The sequence below is a fragment of the Arachis hypogaea genome, chromosome 3 (assembly GCF_003086295.3).
Source record: "Arachis hypogaea cultivar Tifrunner chromosome 3, arahy.Tifrunner.gnm2.J5K5, whole genome shotgun sequence".
Taxonomy (NCBI): Eukaryota; Viridiplantae; Streptophyta; class Magnoliopsida; order Fabales; family Fabaceae; genus Arachis; species Arachis hypogaea.
Window position 1 is genome coordinate 1,978,323 of NC_092038.1, and position 20,580 is coordinate 1,998,902.

The following is a 20,580-nucleotide window of genomic DNA, read 5'->3' on the forward strand; positions in this document are numbered from 1 at the left end:
TATCCATGAAATAATTATTTTTTATTTTATTTTGCATCAAATGAATATGTCTGCCACATATCTACTCATGTTTATTGATAAAATTACCCAATTGTTTTTATTTTTTTAATGTTGTTAATGTCTTTGTTGTTGTTAATGTTTTAATGTCTTTGCAGATAAGAAACATGTTGTTAATGTCTTTGTTGTTAATGCTTTGGAGACAAAGAACATGATGATTGATATGATTTTTTCATTTTTTTTCTAATTTTTTTAATTTTGTAAAAATCTACGGATATCCGTGGAGTCCCCGATCCCCAGCGAATACGGGATCCCCGTTACCGTGGTGGGGACGGGGCGGGGACGGGGACTGGATATGAAGGCGGGGGGCAGGGACGGGGCATGTCCCGCCCTATGGGTACCCGTTGCCATGCCTAATCGGATATTATCGGGTCCTACTGTCCTACCATTTTTCATCCGCTTTAGAGCCTCTTTTACTTCAAAGTCTCGAATTCTTCGACAGTAGTCGAAGTTTTGATATTCTTCCCTCGTATATAACCGACCAAGGCTTAGAAGAGTCTTATGTTCTTCATTAAATAACTCGTAAAAGTAGCTCTTCCACCTTTCTTGATCTTCTCCTATTGAGCCAACACCTCCCCGTCATTATCCTTTATGCACTCAACATGATCTAAGTCTCTTGTTCTTCTTTCACGGCTCTTTGCGATTCTATATATATCTTTTCTCTTTTTTCATGTCTAAGGACTGGTAAGACCCTCATATGCTCTTGTTCTTGCTTCGTTTACAACCACTTTTGTTTCTTTCTTAATTAGCTGCCTTATATTTTTCTCAATTATCTGCATTGTGGCATAAAGACCACTCTTTAAAGCACACCCTTTTTTCTTTTATCTTTTCTTATACACTTGCACTCTACCACCAGGACTCCTTTGTCTCTTATTCCTATCCCTCTAGATTCACCAAAACTTTCTTTTGTTGTTCTTTTAATAACTTCTACTATTTCTCTCCACATCTCCTCCGCGCTTCCGTTCCCATCCCACTTTACCTCTTTTTCTACCCGTCTTAGGAAGCTTCTTTAGTCATCACCTTTCATCCGCCACCACCTCGTCCTTGGGTTATTCGTATGATGTTCTTTTCCTTAATTTTTGCTCAACGCAAAAATCTATGACAAGCATCCTATGTTGTGTGGTTGAACTCTTTCCGGAATAATTTTACAATTTAATGCAAAATTTCCGATCGACTCTCCTCAACAAGAAGAAGTCGATTTGAGAGCTTGTCATACCACTCTTATAGGTATAAGATATTCGTCTCTCTTTTAAAATATGTATTTGCAATGAGGAGATCAAAGGTGGAGGAAAAGTCCAAAATAGTTTTATCCTCGATATTGACCATCCCAAAACCATGGCCTTCGTGAATACTTCCATACCCAGTCACTTCTCTTTCAACATAGCCATTTAAATTTCTTCCTAAAAAATCTTATCTCCCGGAAGTATGTCTTGGACCAAACTCTCGAGATCTTCCCAAAATCTTATCTTGTATGTGTTGCTCTTTTGAACCTCCTTGCGGTGCATAGGCGCTAATTACATGAAAAGTATCTCCTTCCATCACAAGTTTGATAGAGATGATTCGATCTCTCACTCTCTTGACATCCACTACATCTTTTTTCACTACTTATCCACGATAATACCTACCCTATTCCTATTCTTCACCTTTCCATATACCAAAGTTTGAACCCGGAAGTATCCAACTCCTTAACCTTCATGCCAACCATTTTGTTTCTTGTAGGCACATGATGTTAATCTTCCTCCTTGTCATGGTATCTAGCACCTCCATGGATTTTCTGTCAGAGTTCCTATGTTCCATGTCCCAAATCTCAATCTTCTGTCGTTTTCGACCTTTACCCTTTTTTTTTGTATACTAGCTTATTTATCCTCGTCCGTTCACGAAAACGCGAGAACCCTTACTCATTTAACACTACACTCGGGCACTAATGTAGCGACTCTTGCTCATTTGACACTGTACGCGAGCCATACAGCGCGTTGCTTCCGAACAACAACCTAGCTTTAGCATGATAACGTCTTTGATCCATGTCATGAAGATTCGATTAAGTTTTTATGTTGGATGTCGAAGACCTAACACAACCCTACCTTCTTTATCCGGGCTTGGGATCGGCTATGTACCGGAAGTGTAACATAGGCAGAGTTAACTATACATATGGTGTAGTCTTTAGAAATTTTGCTAATGACAATGTTAAAGAGAATTTTAAAAGATATTGTTTTATTTTATATTTTTGTGGTTTTTGATTGAAATTAAAGATGATTATGTAATTTTACTTTTTAATACAAGACATAATTCAAAAAGACTAAAAAAAATTATGTAGTGGTTCATATAAATCTATTATATGTAAAATAAGAGATAAATGTATTAAACCTAAATAACTCAAATAAAATATGATTTTATCTCTTCTTTTATTATGGATAGATTAATTTCTTTTATGATTCCGAATTTATTTTATTTAAAAAAAATTAATTGAATATGTAATTTTGAAGTCCAACTTACCTTTGACCATGTTCTTTAAAAATAGAAAATTGATAATAGATACCAAAATATTATAAAATTAGCCGCTTATAGTGTGATTCTTAACATTATAACCAAAATTTATGGAAGGTTATTATTTTATATTTATTCTCTTTACCAAATACTATAAGTGTATTTCACATTTTTCTTTTTATAAATTATGAAAAAACATTATCATAAAGGGGAGTTTGTACGATGAATCCGGGCGATAATTAAGACCAAAATAGAAACAGGAAAAAGCTGCATAGATTGTGACCATATAAAGACAAAATCAATATCAGCAGACAAAGTCACATTGATAATTGATCAGCTTAGAAAGAGAAATATGAAAAGAGATTTTTGTTTTGTGTCGATCATGGATTGGAGGAGGGTAAATCAAAGTGGCCATTCTATATTCTCCCTTTTAATCAATTGAATATTATTATTATTATGTATATCATTAATTTTTTTCCTTATTTTTTTTTTTTTTTTTTTAATTAAAAATAATAAAATGAGAGAAAAAAGTCAATATTAAATAAAAAATATGAAGAAATAAAAAAGAAAAGAATATTTCTTATTATAAAAATAAAAAAAAAAAAAAAATATATCTATATATATATATATATATATATATATATAATATATATATATATAAATAAAATGCAATCTATTGAGTTAAGAAAAAATTTTTGACTATGCTACATGTACATTAAAATCAGCTATTAAAGACAGTCACTAATATAAAATATATATTAAAATATAAAAATATATTGAAAATAAATTAAAATATACATGTATATGTAAAAAATACATTATTAACTGATATTAGTGACATGAGACATAAAGTTAAAAATAAAAAATTGTTATATATAATTATATATATATTATTATATAACTTTATATATTATATTTAATTCAATATTAAAAATAATTAATAAAAAATAAAAGAAGATAAAATTGTTTTTTTTTTTTTAGAAAAATATAAACAACAAATTGTTTAATCATCGTTTCTAAAAAGTAAGAATACAAGGAAATTTTACTACTTAGCTTTCCACTGGCCACGTGTACTCAACATCCTTAATTTTCGTGAAGAAAAAACAGTGACAGAAATACAGAAAATAAAAATACAGATCATTATTAATCATTAATCAACTTTGTAATGATAGCTATTGTTGTGTGCTGTATTGCGCATCAAAGTCTTCATATTTTGATTCTATAATATTCTTCAAACTCTCTCCCCACACCCTTTTTATTTTAAAACACAGTGTATTTAACAATTTTATTAACATTTAGAAATTTCATAAAAAAGAGGATTGAGGGAAGTCAAAATTACTATCCCAAACCCTTTTTTGTTTTTTTTTTAATTGTCTACGTTTCTACAGTATCTTTTAGTTCAACAAGTCAAAATCAATTAATTACTGATCTGAATTTATTTAGAATTTATTTATTGCTGATTATAAAGCGAAATTCAAACTCTCGATACTTACTTACTAAGCAGACGAATAAATTAACTACTTGACAAACTCAAATTGATTTATTTTATTAAATTATGTACAAATAAAGAATGATGGTCAAGTGAAAATGGCCCAGTTTAGGACCACAAATTCCTTTAAATAATAAGGGCTATGGAATGATGATGTGATATATAATGTTCAGACCATTTAACATGTTTGGTACTGCTAGTATTTAATTAATAATTGATTTATTATAAATAAATTTTAATGCTTAAATAAAATCATACATAATATCATGCTATCGGCAAGATCACATGTAGTAAGACAAAAGATTCCTTAAAAAATCACTTTTCAAACCACTTGAATGATTTGAAGTACTCAGTTCGTTTGAGTGTTTGACTCATAATAATCCACAAATAATCTATAATGCATGGACCACTTTTAATAATAAAGTGGGCATTTAAATGTGTGTAAATATATAGAATCATGTTTTTTGTATATTCATTTGTTATATCTATAATTTATATCCGTCCCTCTAAAAATATGAGATAATTTTAGAGGAAAAAGCTTTTAAAAAAATATTTTTTAAAAAGAGCACATTGATGGAATAAAAATGACTTTAAGGATGTTATGTAAATTAAAGAAACATAAGAAAAAAATTATAAGAAAAAAGCCTTAATTGATGCAATAGTAGAATCGGTTATGATTCCAATATTCATGCTTAACCAATAACCGTTCTAGTAAATACCTATTAAAATAGTATTAAAAATTTATTAAACTAATAAAAATAATTTAAAAAATATAAATAGTAAATTAGTCTTTTTTTTTGAACAAATTTTAAAATATGACAAAAATAGCTAAATACTAGATATATTTTAAAATTTATGTTTTTCTTTTAAAATTTATTTATCGTTTATGTTTTTTAAAATTATTTTTATTAATAATATATATATAAATTTTGAATACTATTTTAATAGGTTACTTAAAAATCAAGGCGTAACTATTTTGCAATAAAAAATAGTTGTAATAATTGAACAAACCAAAGATAAATAATTAAATGATAACGCTATATGAGTAAATTATTTTGATCACTAAGTTAATAATTAAGTTAGTTTAATAATTTATTGAATAACCAGAACATTTTAGTAAAAAATTAAATCCTTTCACATGAAGATAATAACTAAAAATTTTTATTTAATTTTTTATTTACGAAAATTTTGATTTTTGTAGTCGATGAAATTTTTGTCTTTTACGACTTTTTTGTAACAGTAGTTTAATTCTATAAATCTTTTGTACTATAATATATAATATCAGGATAAAATCGACATAATTTTAAAAAATTTATATTCCCATAATATTATTACAAGTAAAAATACTTGTTTACTTAAAAATCAAGGCGTAACTATTTTGCAATAAAAAATATATAGTTGTAATTGAACAAACCAAAGATAAATAATTAAATAATAATGTGTGCTATATGAGTAAATTATTTTAATAAATAAGTTTAATTAAGTTGGTTTAATAATTTATCCAATAACCAAAAAATTTAGTTGAAAAAAAATGAGAAAAAAGAAACACAAAAAAAATTAAAAATACATATATATAGTTAGATACAATTAAAAAAATAAGTTATTCATCTAATATTTTTTATATCGAATATGCTGTGGTCCTTAGAAAGTACTACACAGCCTTGAATGAATTTAGTTCATTTTCATCAATATCTTCTTCTAACTATAAGACTTATTTGATTTCATAAACATACTAATATGTTTATCTGGGTTCAAACACAGCCATAAGAACTGAGTTAACTAACTACACCTTTTTTTTTTTAATTTGCTTTAAGCAAATAATATATAATAAGATGGTTCTTGTCGGTTACACATTATAATAAAAGCAAAACATAGTCTTCCTTTTCTTAAAAAACAAAAAAAGAAAAATAATCGCACACCAATGCAACTTTCTTTTTAAGATTTTGAATGAAATTTTTATGTCCCTCTCTCTTTTTTGTGTTATATATGTAAAAACTTGCATCACTTTAGCACAAACTTTTAAAAAGTGATATCCACATCGTATTGTCTTCTAAGTTCTATCCATTTATTTGTTGGTTTGATGTTATAGAAAGAGTTAATACCCAATTTATTGATCTCTAAATTTACACACGAGTTTTAATTTAATTTTTAGAATTTTAATTACCTTTATTTAATTTTCAATTTTTATAAATATACCTCACATTAATTTCTAAGACGATTTTCAGTACAAAAATATTAAAGGAATGTTAATATAAACAGTCAAATGTCACGTTAAAACTTATAAAATGATATAGTTTTAGTTTTGGCATTCAAATATCTCAAAAACGACATCGTATCACTTATTTTGTTAGGTAAAATTTAATAAGAACTAAATACGATTTTGATCCTTAAGGTAGGAATTGAAAATTTTTTTCGTCTCCAACCTTTTTTGCTTACAAAATCGTCCCTAAGATTTAATTTAATTTTAAAATCGTCATTTGGACGAAAATATCCTTCCCCCTTCTTTCTCAAAATCAACAGAAGCAGAACCTGAAACTGAAGTTGAAAGCAGAAGAAGAAACAACACCAATGAAATTAAACAACAATGGATAATGGTTTCAGAAGAAGAACAACAACAAAAACAACTAGAAGCAAAAGAAGAACAACAACAATGGACTAAAACAAGAACCCAGAAAATCATCATCATCAACGTCAAGGACCCAGAAAAACAAGAACCCAGATGCAGAACTCAGAACTCAGAACTCAGAAAAACAAGAAAATAATCATCATCATCATCGTCAAAACTCAAAACCATTAACGAAACTCAGAACTAAAATTCTTCCTCTTTCATTAACGAAACTCATATGCAATTACAATAATCAGAAATCCCTAGATTCATCTTCAATTACAAGAACCAAAAATTCATAAATATAATTACCAAAAATCCTCCTAAAAACCTTTGTTGCAGATTTCGCACACGACGACCACCACCACCTCTTCGACGACGACTAGGAACACGAGGGCGCAGGCCCGACGCGTCGCGGCGAGGCAAGAGCGAGTTGCAGCGAGACTAAGGCGCAAGTCGCGGCGCTGCGAGGTCGAGGTGCGGTAAGACGAGGGCGACAACGACGGCGAAGGAGAGGAAGAGGAATAGAAACGACGAACGACGAAGAGCAGGAACAGCGGCGTCGAAAAACAGCATTAGTGGTCCTTCCCCCTTCCCCTTCCTTCCTTTCCCTTTCCCTTTTTCTTCCTCAAATCAAACTCCCCCGGTGATATCCTCCCCCCTTCTCTCCGACCCTTTTTATTTTTTTGTTTTTTTTCTTTTTTTAGTTAGAGATATTTTCGCAATAAGAATAAAAATTTGGTAAAAAGGTTAAACTTTAGAGACAATTTTATAAATAAAAAAAGATTGAGGTCGAAAAAAATTTTCAGTCCATATCTTAAAAATTAAAATTGTACTTAACTTTTGTAATAAATATCACGATGTTATTTTTGGACTATTTGAGTGCCAAAACTAAAACGACATTATTTTACAAAATTTAGTGTGATATCTGACTGTCCACGACAGTGTTCTGTGAAGATTTGTACGTTAAAAATTATTTCAAGGGCTAATATGAATTATGTTCGCAAGATTTGGAGATTAAATAAAAGCAATTGAAATTTTAGAGACTAAATTAAAACTTGCATATCAGAAACCAAATTGAATATTATCTTTTATATAAATTAGGGTTAGCTAATATATATTCTTAAGATAACAAATGTTAATGCATTATGAAAAAATTCAAGAGTGTAGCAATTTTTGAAAAAAAAGACATATTATTAGAGGTAATAAATTAGTGGATTTTGTACTTTTATTTTTTTAATTATAAAAAAATACAGGTTATTCTTTTAGTTGAAATCTAAATTATTAATAAAATATAACAAATAAAAAATAAAAATTTAATTAATTTAAAAAATATATCACTTTTTATTTAATAAAAATTATTTAAAAATAAAATTATTAATAAAAGTATAATTATTTATATAGCTCTTTTTATTAATTTAAGTTTTTAGAAAGAGTAACTTATTATAGAGCGAAGCAACAAAATAAATTGCATATTATATTATATAAAACAATGAAACTCTCTGTTAGCTTTCTTCTAAGATAAAAAGATACAATAAAACTTAGAATTTTTTTAATATAATTTTCTCTGAAAAAAGCTCCTAGATTTAATTGATGCTATCTTTAAAATCAACGTTAGAATAATAACTTGGGAGAAGAAAATATCACACTACCTACTTATGTACGAACTTATTATCAATATATTCCTCGTTCTTTGTTCTTTCTTATGCACTTATATATATATATATATATATATATATATATATATATATATATATATATATATATATATATATATATATATATATATATATATATATTACAAATGATATATTGTTCTTCTAATTGATTTTTTGCCCTAAACCATGATATATATCGTGTCACGTGTTTCTTAGTTGGACTTTCTCGTAAAGCATGTCTTCTTTATTTTCTAGTTTTTCTTATAAATAATCATCAAGTAGTTGTTTTATTAGCTAAAGAACAAGTATACACGAGTTCAATGTTTTACCCTAGCTTAAAGAAGCTAAGTGAAATTCATATCTTTAGATGAATAAATATATCATTTAATTACGATCATTTTTTTTTTCAAAAATTGAAATGTATTTTATAAATCGCGTATCATTTTACTCTCATATTTTTTATCTTTAAAATATTTTACATATTCCAAAAAAATATATAATCATAATATGTGTCTATTAAAAATTTATTAAATTAATTATTTATATAATATATATTAAATATTAAAAATTATGAAATAATAAATATATCTACATACAAATATATAATGATTATTGATTGATTTAGTAATTAAATTTTAATTAAAAATAATATTCTTAAGGTGAATTCTATCAAAAAAATTTTCTACAATAATATGTAACTTATTCTTTACGACGTGTCAATTTTTAATTAGATGATATCTTAATCTGATTATTAACTACACTAATAACTTGAGTTACTTTAACTTAATTAGAACTAATATCTTAACCATAATAAAATTATTATTTAATTAAATTATTATTTAAAATAAGTAATTATATAATTTTTAAAAATATTAATAACTAAACCCTTTTTTTTCTCCAAATCATTTTTCTCGAAAGAAAATTTTCTTTATTATTTTCATAACTTCCCGCATCTTATAATCTTATTATTTAAAAAGTGAGATAAATAAATAAATGAGTGATTTGGATCTTATTCATTAATAATTCTGTCAATAGTGAGTTGAGTTTTTAAAATTTTTTATTATTATCTAAGTTATTATATATTTAAAATAGATGATTATTTGACATTGCTCTTATCATGTTAAATTAAGAAAAAAGATTATAGAAATTATATTTTAAAAAAAATATTTAGAGAAAGAAATTTTTATTTATTATATTTTTAAAAATTATAAATGATTTATTTTAAATAATAGTTTAATTATAAATTTATTTAAATAAAATTAATAATTAAATTAAAATATTATTTAATTAAAATTGATACATTATAAAAAATAAATTATATATTATTTTAGAGAGAATTAAATATAATTTATCTATTTTAAAACAAGATGTATAATATAAAGTTTTTTGGGTAAGACAGTTGCTGACAAAACCCACGCCACAGTCCACACCGTACTTTATGGCAGTCATAGATACATGCAAGAGAACCCAAGCCACATTCTCTCACTTCTTCTCTTTCATTAAATCAATGGCTGCACATTATTAATATAATTTACTAGTGCACATTTTATTATTATTATTAATATATTATTCATTAAAATTCAAAATATTTTGTATTTATAGTTTATCTTTGTATTTTCTATTCTAAATCAATTATTACTCTGCCTCAACCATGCAAATGTAAAAGAAAAATAAGTAAACTGAATTAAAAACACTCATTTGTAGAAGTGTTTATGAGAAGTTTATAATTAAAAATAATTAAATAATTTAATATATTTAACTAAATAATTTTAACTATCAAATTTTGACGAATATATTATTATATTAAATTAAAGAGTAAAGTATCATTTTTGTCCTTAACTTTTGGAGTAAGTCCTATTTGTGTTCTTAACGTTTAAATTGTCCTATTTGTATCCCTAACGTTTGTAAAAGTGATTCAATGTTATCCTATTATCAATTATACTAACAAATCAGATTACATTTTTCAATTATTCTCACTTGGATGCATTCATTCTCAATTAGGTCTCACTTAGATATGTTCGATTTTAATATTATACCCACTATTTATGTTTAGATTCAATTATTTCCCTAGAAAAGTGAATTATGTAAATGTTGTAGAAATTAATTTTAACTTTTGATGAGCTATTTTTCGGAGTAGATCATCGATTCTATCCCAGACATTTGTATTCTAACTTCAAGAAGAGATTTTTAAAATTCAAACTGAAGCGTTCATGATGTGTAATTGATGGCAGGATAACATTGAATCACTTTTACAAACGTTAAGATACAAATAGGACGATTTAAACGTTAGGGACACAAACAGGATTTACTCCAAACGTTAGGGACAAAAACGATACTTTACTCTAAATTAAATTAGAAGGTGAAAATTTAGGTGCAGACATGCAGTTAATTTTATGTAAAGTTATTTGCTGAGAGTTACTAAATAATGGTAGAAATTTAGATATAGTTGATACTTGAGAACTGGTAGATGATTTGATTGCTTTGACTAAATTTCATCTAACGATTCTCAAATATCAACTAAAGTCGACTTTATCTGAGTTTTAACCTTAAATAATTTGATAAATTTGACTAAATTATCATCTGACGACTCTTAACTATCAACTTCATAGGAAGTTAACTTCGCTTGAATCTCTGTGTTAGTAATAATGAAGATTTGTTTGTTTACATTGTACATAAAGTTTTGTTTGTGTCACCCCACAAGAACAGTAAAAGACATAAACGAATAATAAAGATGATGAAAATAAAAGAAAGCAAAGAAGTGAAGAACAGTGTGGTGGGTTCTGTACTGTCTTAACAATGTCCCCTCCACCAAACACACTCTTTAACTTCAAAATCCACTAACCAAACCAAATTGGCTTCTTCTGTTTTTGGTTTCATTCTCTGCTTTGCTTCTCTTATTACTACTGTTTGCACCTTTGTCTATGTCTGCTTCTTCTGCTCCCTCTTCACTACTTCTTCACCTCCAAATGGCCCTTCAATCTTACTTTGAATCCCTTGTTATTATTTGATCCTCTCTTCCTCTTCCTCTTCTCTTTCTTTTCTATATAGTCTCCACTTTTCTCTTCAACTTTGGAACATAGTAACTGTTTAGTGTTCTTGCTTCATGGACATTGATCTGAACCATGCAGTTGTAGTGAGTAGTGAGGATGATGATGAGAGCAATGTGGAATGTGACAAAGGAGCTTCATCACCTTCTCCTTCAGATTCTGCTATGTCTTCTTACCTTGAACTTTGGCATGCTTGTGCTGGACCTCTAACTTCACTCCCAAAGAAAGGGAATGTGGTTGTGTACTTCCCTCAAGGACACTTAGAACAATCCTCTTCTTTCTCTCATTTCACACCAATTGATGTGCCTAATTATGATCTTCAGCCTCAAATCCTTTGCAGGGTTGTTAATGTTCAGTTACTTGTGAGTACTACTTTCATCATCATAATCATGTTCTTGTTAATGTAGATGCATTTTGGTTTTAATGATGAAACTGTTCATGTTTCTTGGAACAGGCTAATAAGGAGAATGATGAGGTTTATACTCAGATTACTTTGCTTCCCCAATCTGATGAGGTTGCTTTTTCATGAACTTAGAATAATGATTGATATATAGGCACTAGGTTCAAGTGAATTCTGAATAGTACTTTCTTTTTCTTTTAATCTTAGTTGGAAGATAAGAATTTGGAGGGTAAAGAGGTTGAGGAAATTGGAGGAGATGAAGAGGGAAATGGAGTTCCACCTTTAAAGCCAACAACTCACATGTTCTGCAAATCACTCACTGCTTCAGATACCAGCACTCATGGAGGATTCTCTGTTCCTCGCCGAGCTGCTGAAGATTGTTTTCCTCCTTTGGTGTCAAATCTGAACTCTTCTCTTCTACTTACTACTCTCTTTGTTCTAAAACTGTATGTCACTTTGGAAATTCGGTACATTAACAACTCGGTGTGTAGTTTACACCCTACACACTGAGTTATGAATGTATCGAATTTTCAAAGCGTTCGATGTTTTAGAACCAAGAGAGTCTAGCATAGTAGATAAAAGAAAATATATGAATGCAAGTTTTGATTGTTTAGTTCTCTTGTTCTTGTGGTGCTATGTTTTAGGATTATAAACAACAAAGACCCTCTCAAGAGCTTGTAGCAAAAGACCTTCATGGTGTGGAGTGGAGATTTCGCCATATTTATAGAGGTAAATCTAGTATTCATATATTGATTAATTGATTATACTTAAAAAGAATTAAAAATAAAAAGTTGATGTTGTAATTTGTTCAGGGCAACCAAGGAGGCATTTACTCACTACTGGTTGGAGTATGTTTGTTGGCCAAAAGAAACTTGTTTCTGGTGATGCAGTCCTCTTTCTAAGGTATATAAGTCTGTAATAATACATATAAGTAAAAATAACTACTTTTTATATTGATCGCGTAAATAGTCATTCAAAAGAATAGATATAATTGCACGGCTGTATAAAACGTTTTACACCAGTGTATCAAAATTAAACTCTACTTCTCATATAAAATATTTTATATGTGGTGTATTTGGTATCTGTTTCTGTTCCGTAACAGAACGTATTGCATTTCATGTAACTATATAATAATTATATTCTAAAGTTTCATATTGATTGATTGATATGTTTGTAGGGGTGAAAATGGAGAACTGAGATTGGGGATCAGAAGAGCTATTAGACCAAGAAATGGTCTTCCTGGAACAGTAATTGGAAACCAAAACTGTTATCCCAATTTTCTTTCTTCTGTTTCTGATGCAATATCCACCAAAAGCATGTTTCATGTTTTCTACAGTCCAAGGTACTAAACTTCACAAATCACAATGCAATTCATTTATACTTAGATTTTGATTTTGGCCAATTATAAATTGAATTAAGTACTATTTTTTCAATAATAGGCTTGTTGAGTTCATTGAACTCACAACAGTTGAGTTCACGGATCCAAATTTGACCTTAGGATATCCCAATTAGGTATTTATGGTAGCAATGAACTTGTCAAATTCCAATGACGTGGAAGAAAACTGGCCCTTAGTCTTTCTAGAAACCATGATATTATGAATATGATAATATAATTAAAGCTTACTAGCTTTGACCCTTTTGGACAGTAGATCATATCTACCTTTTATTTTATTTTATATATAAATATTAAATTTCATATGAATGTAGCTTGTTCCCTTTTTGGATACCAACTCATGATTGGTATGTGACTATATCAATAGTATTAAACTTGAGTTATACAAATAAGAAAGATATTTGTATACTTATTTTGTCTTTTTTTCGTAGATACGCAGATAAGACAGATATTTTGTATACTTATTTTGTCTCGTATTTCGAGCAAATACGCATATTATACAGTAGTCGAAGAACGTGTCAGATGCAAATAACTTCTCCTTTTGTATGATACAGAGCAAGTCATGCACCCTTTGTTGTGCCATATCAAAAATATGTTAAAAGCATCAACAATCCTGTGACAATTGGGACAAGATTCAAAATGACTTTTGAAATGGATGAATCTCCAGAAAGAAGGTAAAAACTACTGCATAATTTGTATCCATACATTAGAAAAATCATTGTGATTCACATAATAATTTGTATTCCTATATTGCAGGTGTGGTGGTGGTACTGTGATTGGAATGAGTGAAGTAGATCCATATAGATGGCCTAAATCAAAGTGGAGATGCTTGATGGTACATATGAAATTTTTCTTTATACATTGATCATACTATAACCCATTACATTAATTTGTTTTTTCTACTTAATCTCTAGTTTTGTTTTTCTTTAACTGAAACAATGATAAGATGGATATGGCTTCAACAACAGGTTAGATGGGATGAGGATATTGATACTAATCATCAAGACCGAGTATCTCCATGGGAGATCGATCCTTTCGCTTCCCTTCCTCCTTTGAGTCTTCAGTCCTTCCCAAGACTGAAGAAACTAAGAACGGATGGGCAAGCTGCCGCTCACAGTCACCTCATCACTGGTATGTGTCCTAATAAAGTTGCAGCTTCAGTCACAGTTATGTTGCAATCATCAAAGATTGCAACAGACTGTGGCTGAAGCTGACTGCAATTTAGTTGAGATGTATGTCCTAAGCGGACGAAGACTTGCTTGTTAAGGCATCCTAATAATCCTCTTGTTGGCAGCAGGGAGCAGTGGATTGGTGGACTTTGAGGAGTCTGTAAGATCACCAAAGGTCTTGCAAGGTCAAGAAAATGCTGGTTTTCTGTCACTCTATTATGGATGTGACACCTTAACTAACCGGCCGCGATTCGAGATGAGCCCTCTTCCACATGTAGCATCAACAACTGGAGTGAGAAGGGGCAACACTGCTGAGCTTATGAGTGTTCATCCATTCAGCTATGCAGGCTTCACAGAAACTACTAGGTTTCCAAGGGTCTTGCAAGGTCAAGAAATAGGTCCATTGAAATCCCTTAGGGGAAAAGTTGATTTGAGCCTTGGTTCTTGGGGCAAATCCAACAATAGTATTGGTTGCACCACTTTCAACTTTCATCAAGCAACCAAACCACAAGTTCTTGAATCTTCTTATTTTCCCTATGAGGATATTCACAAGAAAACTGCTCAAACCAACATGTTTTACTCGAAACCGACGAATTTCCACAGAGAGAATGTCTCCTTCAACACACATTCCAATCAAGGGGTGATCAAGAGAAGTGAAGTTGGAAGAACAGATGTTCCAAATGAGCATAAGAAGACAATGCCGGGCGAAACTTGTGCGCCGGATATGAAGATTCCAGATGACAGCAAAAATGTTAAGGCAAAGGTAAATGGCTGCAAACTATTTGGATTTCCTTTGTCTGGGGAAACTACCCCTCAAAATTTACAGAACACTGCAAAAGGAGTTGTACTAAGGTGAGCGAAGAGTGATATCGACGAAATTATGTTATGATACAGATTTTTATCTGATGTTTTTTGTTGCCACTGCATGAAGGTTCACAATCAAGGAAGCCTAGTAGGAAGAGCCATTGATCTATCAAGATTGAGCAGCTATGCTGACCTGCTGAGTGAACTTGAGAGACTTTTCGGCATGGAAGGCCTTCTTAGAGATCCTGATAAGGGATGGAGGATCCTCTACACTGATAATGAGAATGATATAATGGTTGTTGGGGATGATCCATGGCAGTAAGTTTTCTTCTTCATAATTGATTTTCATGCTATAATCTCTTGCACTATATTTTATGAAAGCTAAAAACTTACAATGTTATCTTTGGCTGCAGTGAGTTTTGCAATGTGGTGTGCAAGATCCATATACATTCCCAAGAAGAAGTGGAGAAGATGACAATTGGGATAATCAATGATGAAACAAATAGCAGTTTGGAAGAGGCACCAATGATTATGGAGCCTTCAAAGTCCTCCTCAGTGGGTCAACCAGATTATTATTCTCCAACAGTTCTCAAAGTCTAAAGTTTCAGGGCTGTAATTGAGATCAATTATGTTATGTTATGTTAGCCTTGTTTCTCTCTTATTTACTACATGCACTTTGATGCTATTTATGTTATGATAATTTATCTTATGAACTCTTCTTAAGCCCAGAAAAATCTGAACTTTAGCTATAAATAAGGGCTGTGCTATTAGCATTATGTAATAACCTATAACTGCTTGAGTTACATATTCTATGGAATCATGGTGATCATTTCTAAATTTCATGCCATGGTTCCATGCTGTGCAATATATTTACTTGGTATTGTTATGAATGTGTTTGGTGGTGTGATCATTTTTCAGCTTCAGAAATTAACTACAAATAACAGATGAAACATTTTTGGTAAAAAATAGCTTTCCTTTATTAATAAATGGATTCTCATGACTCTAATTTTATTCCCCTTTGATGAATGAACATCTACTGTTACATAATGAACATTTCACTACTGCTCCTTGAAGAGTTCACGTCCAATAATCATTCTTCTGATCTCACTAGTTCCTGCACCAATCTCATATAGTTTGGCATCTCTCAGAAGACGACCAGTTGGATACTCATTCACATATCCATTTCCTCCCAAACATTGTATTGCCTGCAAATTTTGAAGGCTAATATAAGCACAGTAACACAAGAAGAAAACAACGAAAAAATAGTTAGCGTAAATTATGCCGACCTTCCCTGATTTTCGGTTATTATCCCAAAATTTCTTAATTTGTCATATCGATACTAACAACAAATAGTATCGTCTGACTTCAAGAGAGGTCAAATGTAATTTACCCAAAATGTTAGGAGTAAGAACCATTGCAGAGTTGATAATTTTCTAAAATCATGATTTCTATAAATTTGGCTGAAAAGTATTACCCGAAAAACTCAAAGAATAGTAGCTGCAACAAATAACCTGTGCAAATTATTTACCTGCAAAGCAACTTGGGTTGCTCTCTCAGCTGCAGTAAGTATAACTCCAGCACAATCCTGAAAGCAGTAGCCATTACATCATGTTTTGCAATGAATAGGAAACAATACCAATGAAAAATCAGGAAACTATGGAAGTTTCTTGCATTGAGGATCGGACAGAAAATCCACAAGTAGAGTTGTAATTAGTCAACATCTTAAGTTCAATTTGATGCTTGAGTTCAGAACAATTGCAGAAACATATGCTAACATTTTAGCAATGATAATTTATACTCAGTCTATCGTTACAGCATAATGGTATTGCGTTTCACACGTGCCACGACACTCATATGTTGGTATATTACTATGGCAAAATAGACCCGAAACAAAAAAAAAAAGGAAAAAAAATGAAAGAGAATACCCTATGGAAGGAGTTCCAATAGTAAATAATTGTCATTTTATTTAAAAAACCTGATGGTGCTTATGTTTTCAAGAAATATTTAATGTACTATGTTAACCACAGGATAAAGATATGTGGACGCACCTTTGGGTCTACTTTTCCATTGTCGCAGTCCCGAGCCACCGAATACACATAAGCCCTGAAATGAAAAATGTTACCCTGCTGCCAAGCAAGCTAAATTAGAAAGAGAAACAGCATCATGACATTAGAATCTCATACCTTGAGGACTGTAAAGAAGTATACATGTCCGCAACTTTCCCCTGTAACAGAAGATCGAACAATGTAATGTCTAAAAATCACATGCAATAAAATGCCAGGATGATTGTGGAAAAATCATTTCTCAACGATCTGGACCTGTATAAACTGAAATTCCCCGATAGGACGACCGAACTGCTCTCTTTGTCGAACATAAGGAAGGACCACATCAAGACATGCCTGCATGATACCCAGGGGACCAGCTGCCAAAACAAGTCTCTCCAGATCCAACCCAGACATCATGACATAGACTCCTAAAACAAGAAAGAACTGGTATTATAAGACTATGGTTGGCACGCATATAACGAATAACACAAGCGGTTTTTTATTAGGATATTACAGAAGACCAATGATGGTCATACAACAAACTTTTGCAGGGTTGAATATACAAAATAACATAAAGATGATTTTATTCTAAAGTTGATAAATATGATCATAGAAGCTATTGCAAGACCTTTTCCTACTTCCCCAAGAACATTTTCTTCAGGAACGAAGCAATTCTCAAACACAAGTTCACATCTGCCAACACAAGTCATATTTATTATCAGTAAAAGGAATGGACATCGACTAAAAATGGATTAAGCAGAGAAAAGTTGTCACAGAGCATGCATACATACGTATCACTTCCTCGCATCCCAAGTTTATCCAATTTCTGGGCCGTGCTGAATCTGAAATCAAACACAAGCAAAATTCATAATTTTCATCTTCCACTCCTAATTTTCCCCATACCCAAGTGACTTATCATTTATGCACTGCCTCAACGTTTTAGCCATTTATTTTTCAGTTACATGACTCTACTTTTTCCCCCTCAATTTTCAGAGAAGGAATTTTGCAAGCTAAGGACTTGGTAATCAAATTTGAACTATCAGATGCAACAAGGAGCCAGTAACCAGCCTTTTATATTTGATAAAATTACTACTTTAATATTTATTTTCAAGAATTAACTGAACTGTAAGCTTGAAATGCAGAGATTTTAGCACACTTTAAATTTGACTAGGTTCAGTACAAGTACCCCGGCATTCCCTTCTCAATGATGAATGCAGTGATTCCTTTTGACCCAGCTTTTGTGTCTGTCTTTGCATAGACAACCTGATTCAGTTCAATATATCAAATGGGCTATACATTCTCAGCATCTGTGTCTCGACTATTAATCAAATGCACTATAATTAGCATTTTCATTGACAATTTGAGGAAACATTACCCTTCTACGTTTATAAAGGCAAACTAAACAAGTGCAAAGTCAATACAAAAAGGATGGGAAAATGCAGAAAAGATTGAAGAAGCATACCAATGTTTGAGCGACTGGACCATTAGTACACCACATCTTGTTTCCATTAAGTACGTAGCCACCATCAACACGATCAGCCTTGCATTTCATGCTGACAACATCAGAACCAGCTGCACGAAAGACCAATTCGCTCTATGAAATCCTTGGAATATCTTAAAAGATGCAACACACTACAACTATTCGGTTTCGCAAATCTTACAATTGGGCTCGCTCATTGCCAAAGCTCCCACATGATCTCCAGAGATAAGCTTCAAATTGAAGGCAGTAAAAACAACTTAGCTTATGAAATGCTGACAATAGGGCGAGGCAGAAATTGTACTAAAAGAAACAGGATTAAACTATGTGGTAGAACTAGAACCTTTGGCAAGTATTTCTGCTTCTGATCCGGGTTTCCATTCCTCACCTAAACGAAACAAAAGATGCAATCCTAAAGGCTTGTCAGATTATCACCAAACATACAACGAATGAGACTTAAGCTCCATTCAATTACCAGTTGATTGATACACAGGTTTGAATGAGCACCATAAGAAAGGCCAACAGATCCTGAAGCACGGCTTATCTCTTCCATTGCTATACAGTGATACAAGTAACCGAGACCAAGCCCTCCATATTCCTCTGCAAATAAGCATATATAACATTTGATAAGTTTGTTGGAATACAAGACATCATAATCTTAAAAAGAAGCCAAATGTACTAGTACTAGTATGAGGTTCACAACCTGCAAGGTAAACTAGCATATACCCTTTAAGTTGAGTGCATCGTATTGAATTCATTTATTAGCATTTATTATGTTTATATTCATCAAATAATTTGCAGAAGAAAATTGAGGCAGTGAAGTAAGGGGGAAGAATAAAACTACCTGGTGCAGTAATCCCATGAAGGTTAAATTCTCCCATGCTTTTCCATAAGTTAACCTCCTAAATTACATATAAAACATAAACAGATTTCAGAATTATCCAAAAGTTTGTTTTGTGGAGAAGATAAAGTAGATCCTCATACTAACCTTTGGGAAATAATTTGTGTGGTCTATTTTTGAAGCATGAGGTGCAATGTGCTCCGTTGCAAATTGAGAAACACTTTCTTTGAACTGTACGATGCAATAAAACCTTCAGATTGTTAAAAGCATGACATAGTACATTTTTCAATAAGCAGAATAAATGTTGGTGCAAAAAATTTAGTTTTTTTTTAAGATAATAAAGTAATGACATTGGTGGGTGATATCATTGACCATGTTCATGTCAAGGATCTTAAGTCAATGATATGATTGATCACATCAACATTAAAAACACTCTTCCCTCATATTAAAGGTAACAATCACAATCACAATAAACCCTACAACAACCATTTCACCAATCAGTCTTCTAGCAATAATAAATCATCTGTACTTCATCCTAAAGAAGAATTAATAATAAACACCATAAAAACCCAAACAGGGGATCCAGATTTTCCATCATGTTTTCTTCCAAAAAAGAAAGTTGAATACTTTTTGCTAAAAAGGAGCTTGTGTTTGTGGGGAACCTGAATCTGAGTATCATCGAAGAGCAAGGAAGTGGAGAAAGCAGCAGCACGGTGAGAATGTGTTGTTTTCAAACTTGTGAACACTGAAGAACAAAGAATGGAGCTTGCTCTCTTGATCCTGTGCATCGTAGCAGTAGCAGCAACAATAAGGATGATATGATTATTGATATCGGAATGGGGCTTTTACATAGAAAGTTAGAATCTTTGAACCTCTCTATATAATAAGAAATTCTTATTATTAATATTTAAAAGAGAAGTGATAATAATTCCACGTCTTAATAAGTTCGTTAAATAAAATGTTTGCCGGTTTAGATAAGGATCAAGGAGACTAAGTTTTACTTCCTTACGAAACCTTTTCTTTCTCTTATTTTCTAGTTATTAATGACTGAAAATTTTTCTTTATTTATTAGAATTTAATTTAGAAAAAATTATAAATACATTTAATTATA

At 30.8% G+C, this 20,580-nt stretch overlaps 1 protein-coding gene and 1 pseudogene across 1 annotated transcript; one reads left to right on the top strand and one right to left on the bottom strand.

Moving 5' to 3' along the window:
- The first annotated feature begins 11,068 nt into the window (after positions 1-11,068).
- Positions 11,069-15,996, top strand: LOC112786415 (auxin response factor 4-like; annotated as a pseudogene).
- Positions 15,997-16,058: 62 nt separating this feature from the next.
- On the bottom strand, positions 16,059-20,508 carry LOC112786421 (isovaleryl-CoA dehydrogenase, mitochondrial). Its single transcript, XM_025829802.3, has 15 exons — positions 20,132-20,508; positions 19,617-19,700; positions 19,473-19,530; positions 19,104-19,228; positions 18,972-19,016; positions 18,813-18,861; positions 18,614-18,723; positions 18,338-18,414; positions 17,943-17,993; positions 17,780-17,844; positions 17,425-17,579; positions 17,290-17,330; positions 17,155-17,209; positions 16,635-16,691; positions 16,059-16,311 (listed from the first exon to the last, which is right to left on the bottom strand). The coding sequence occupies exons 1-15, from the start codon at positions 20,255-20,257 to the stop codon at positions 16,165-16,167; spliced, it is 1,245 nt and encodes a 414-aa protein (XP_025685587.1). The 5' UTR covers positions 20,258-20,508; the 3' UTR covers positions 16,059-16,164.
- Positions 20,509-20,580: the final 72 nt, after the last annotated feature.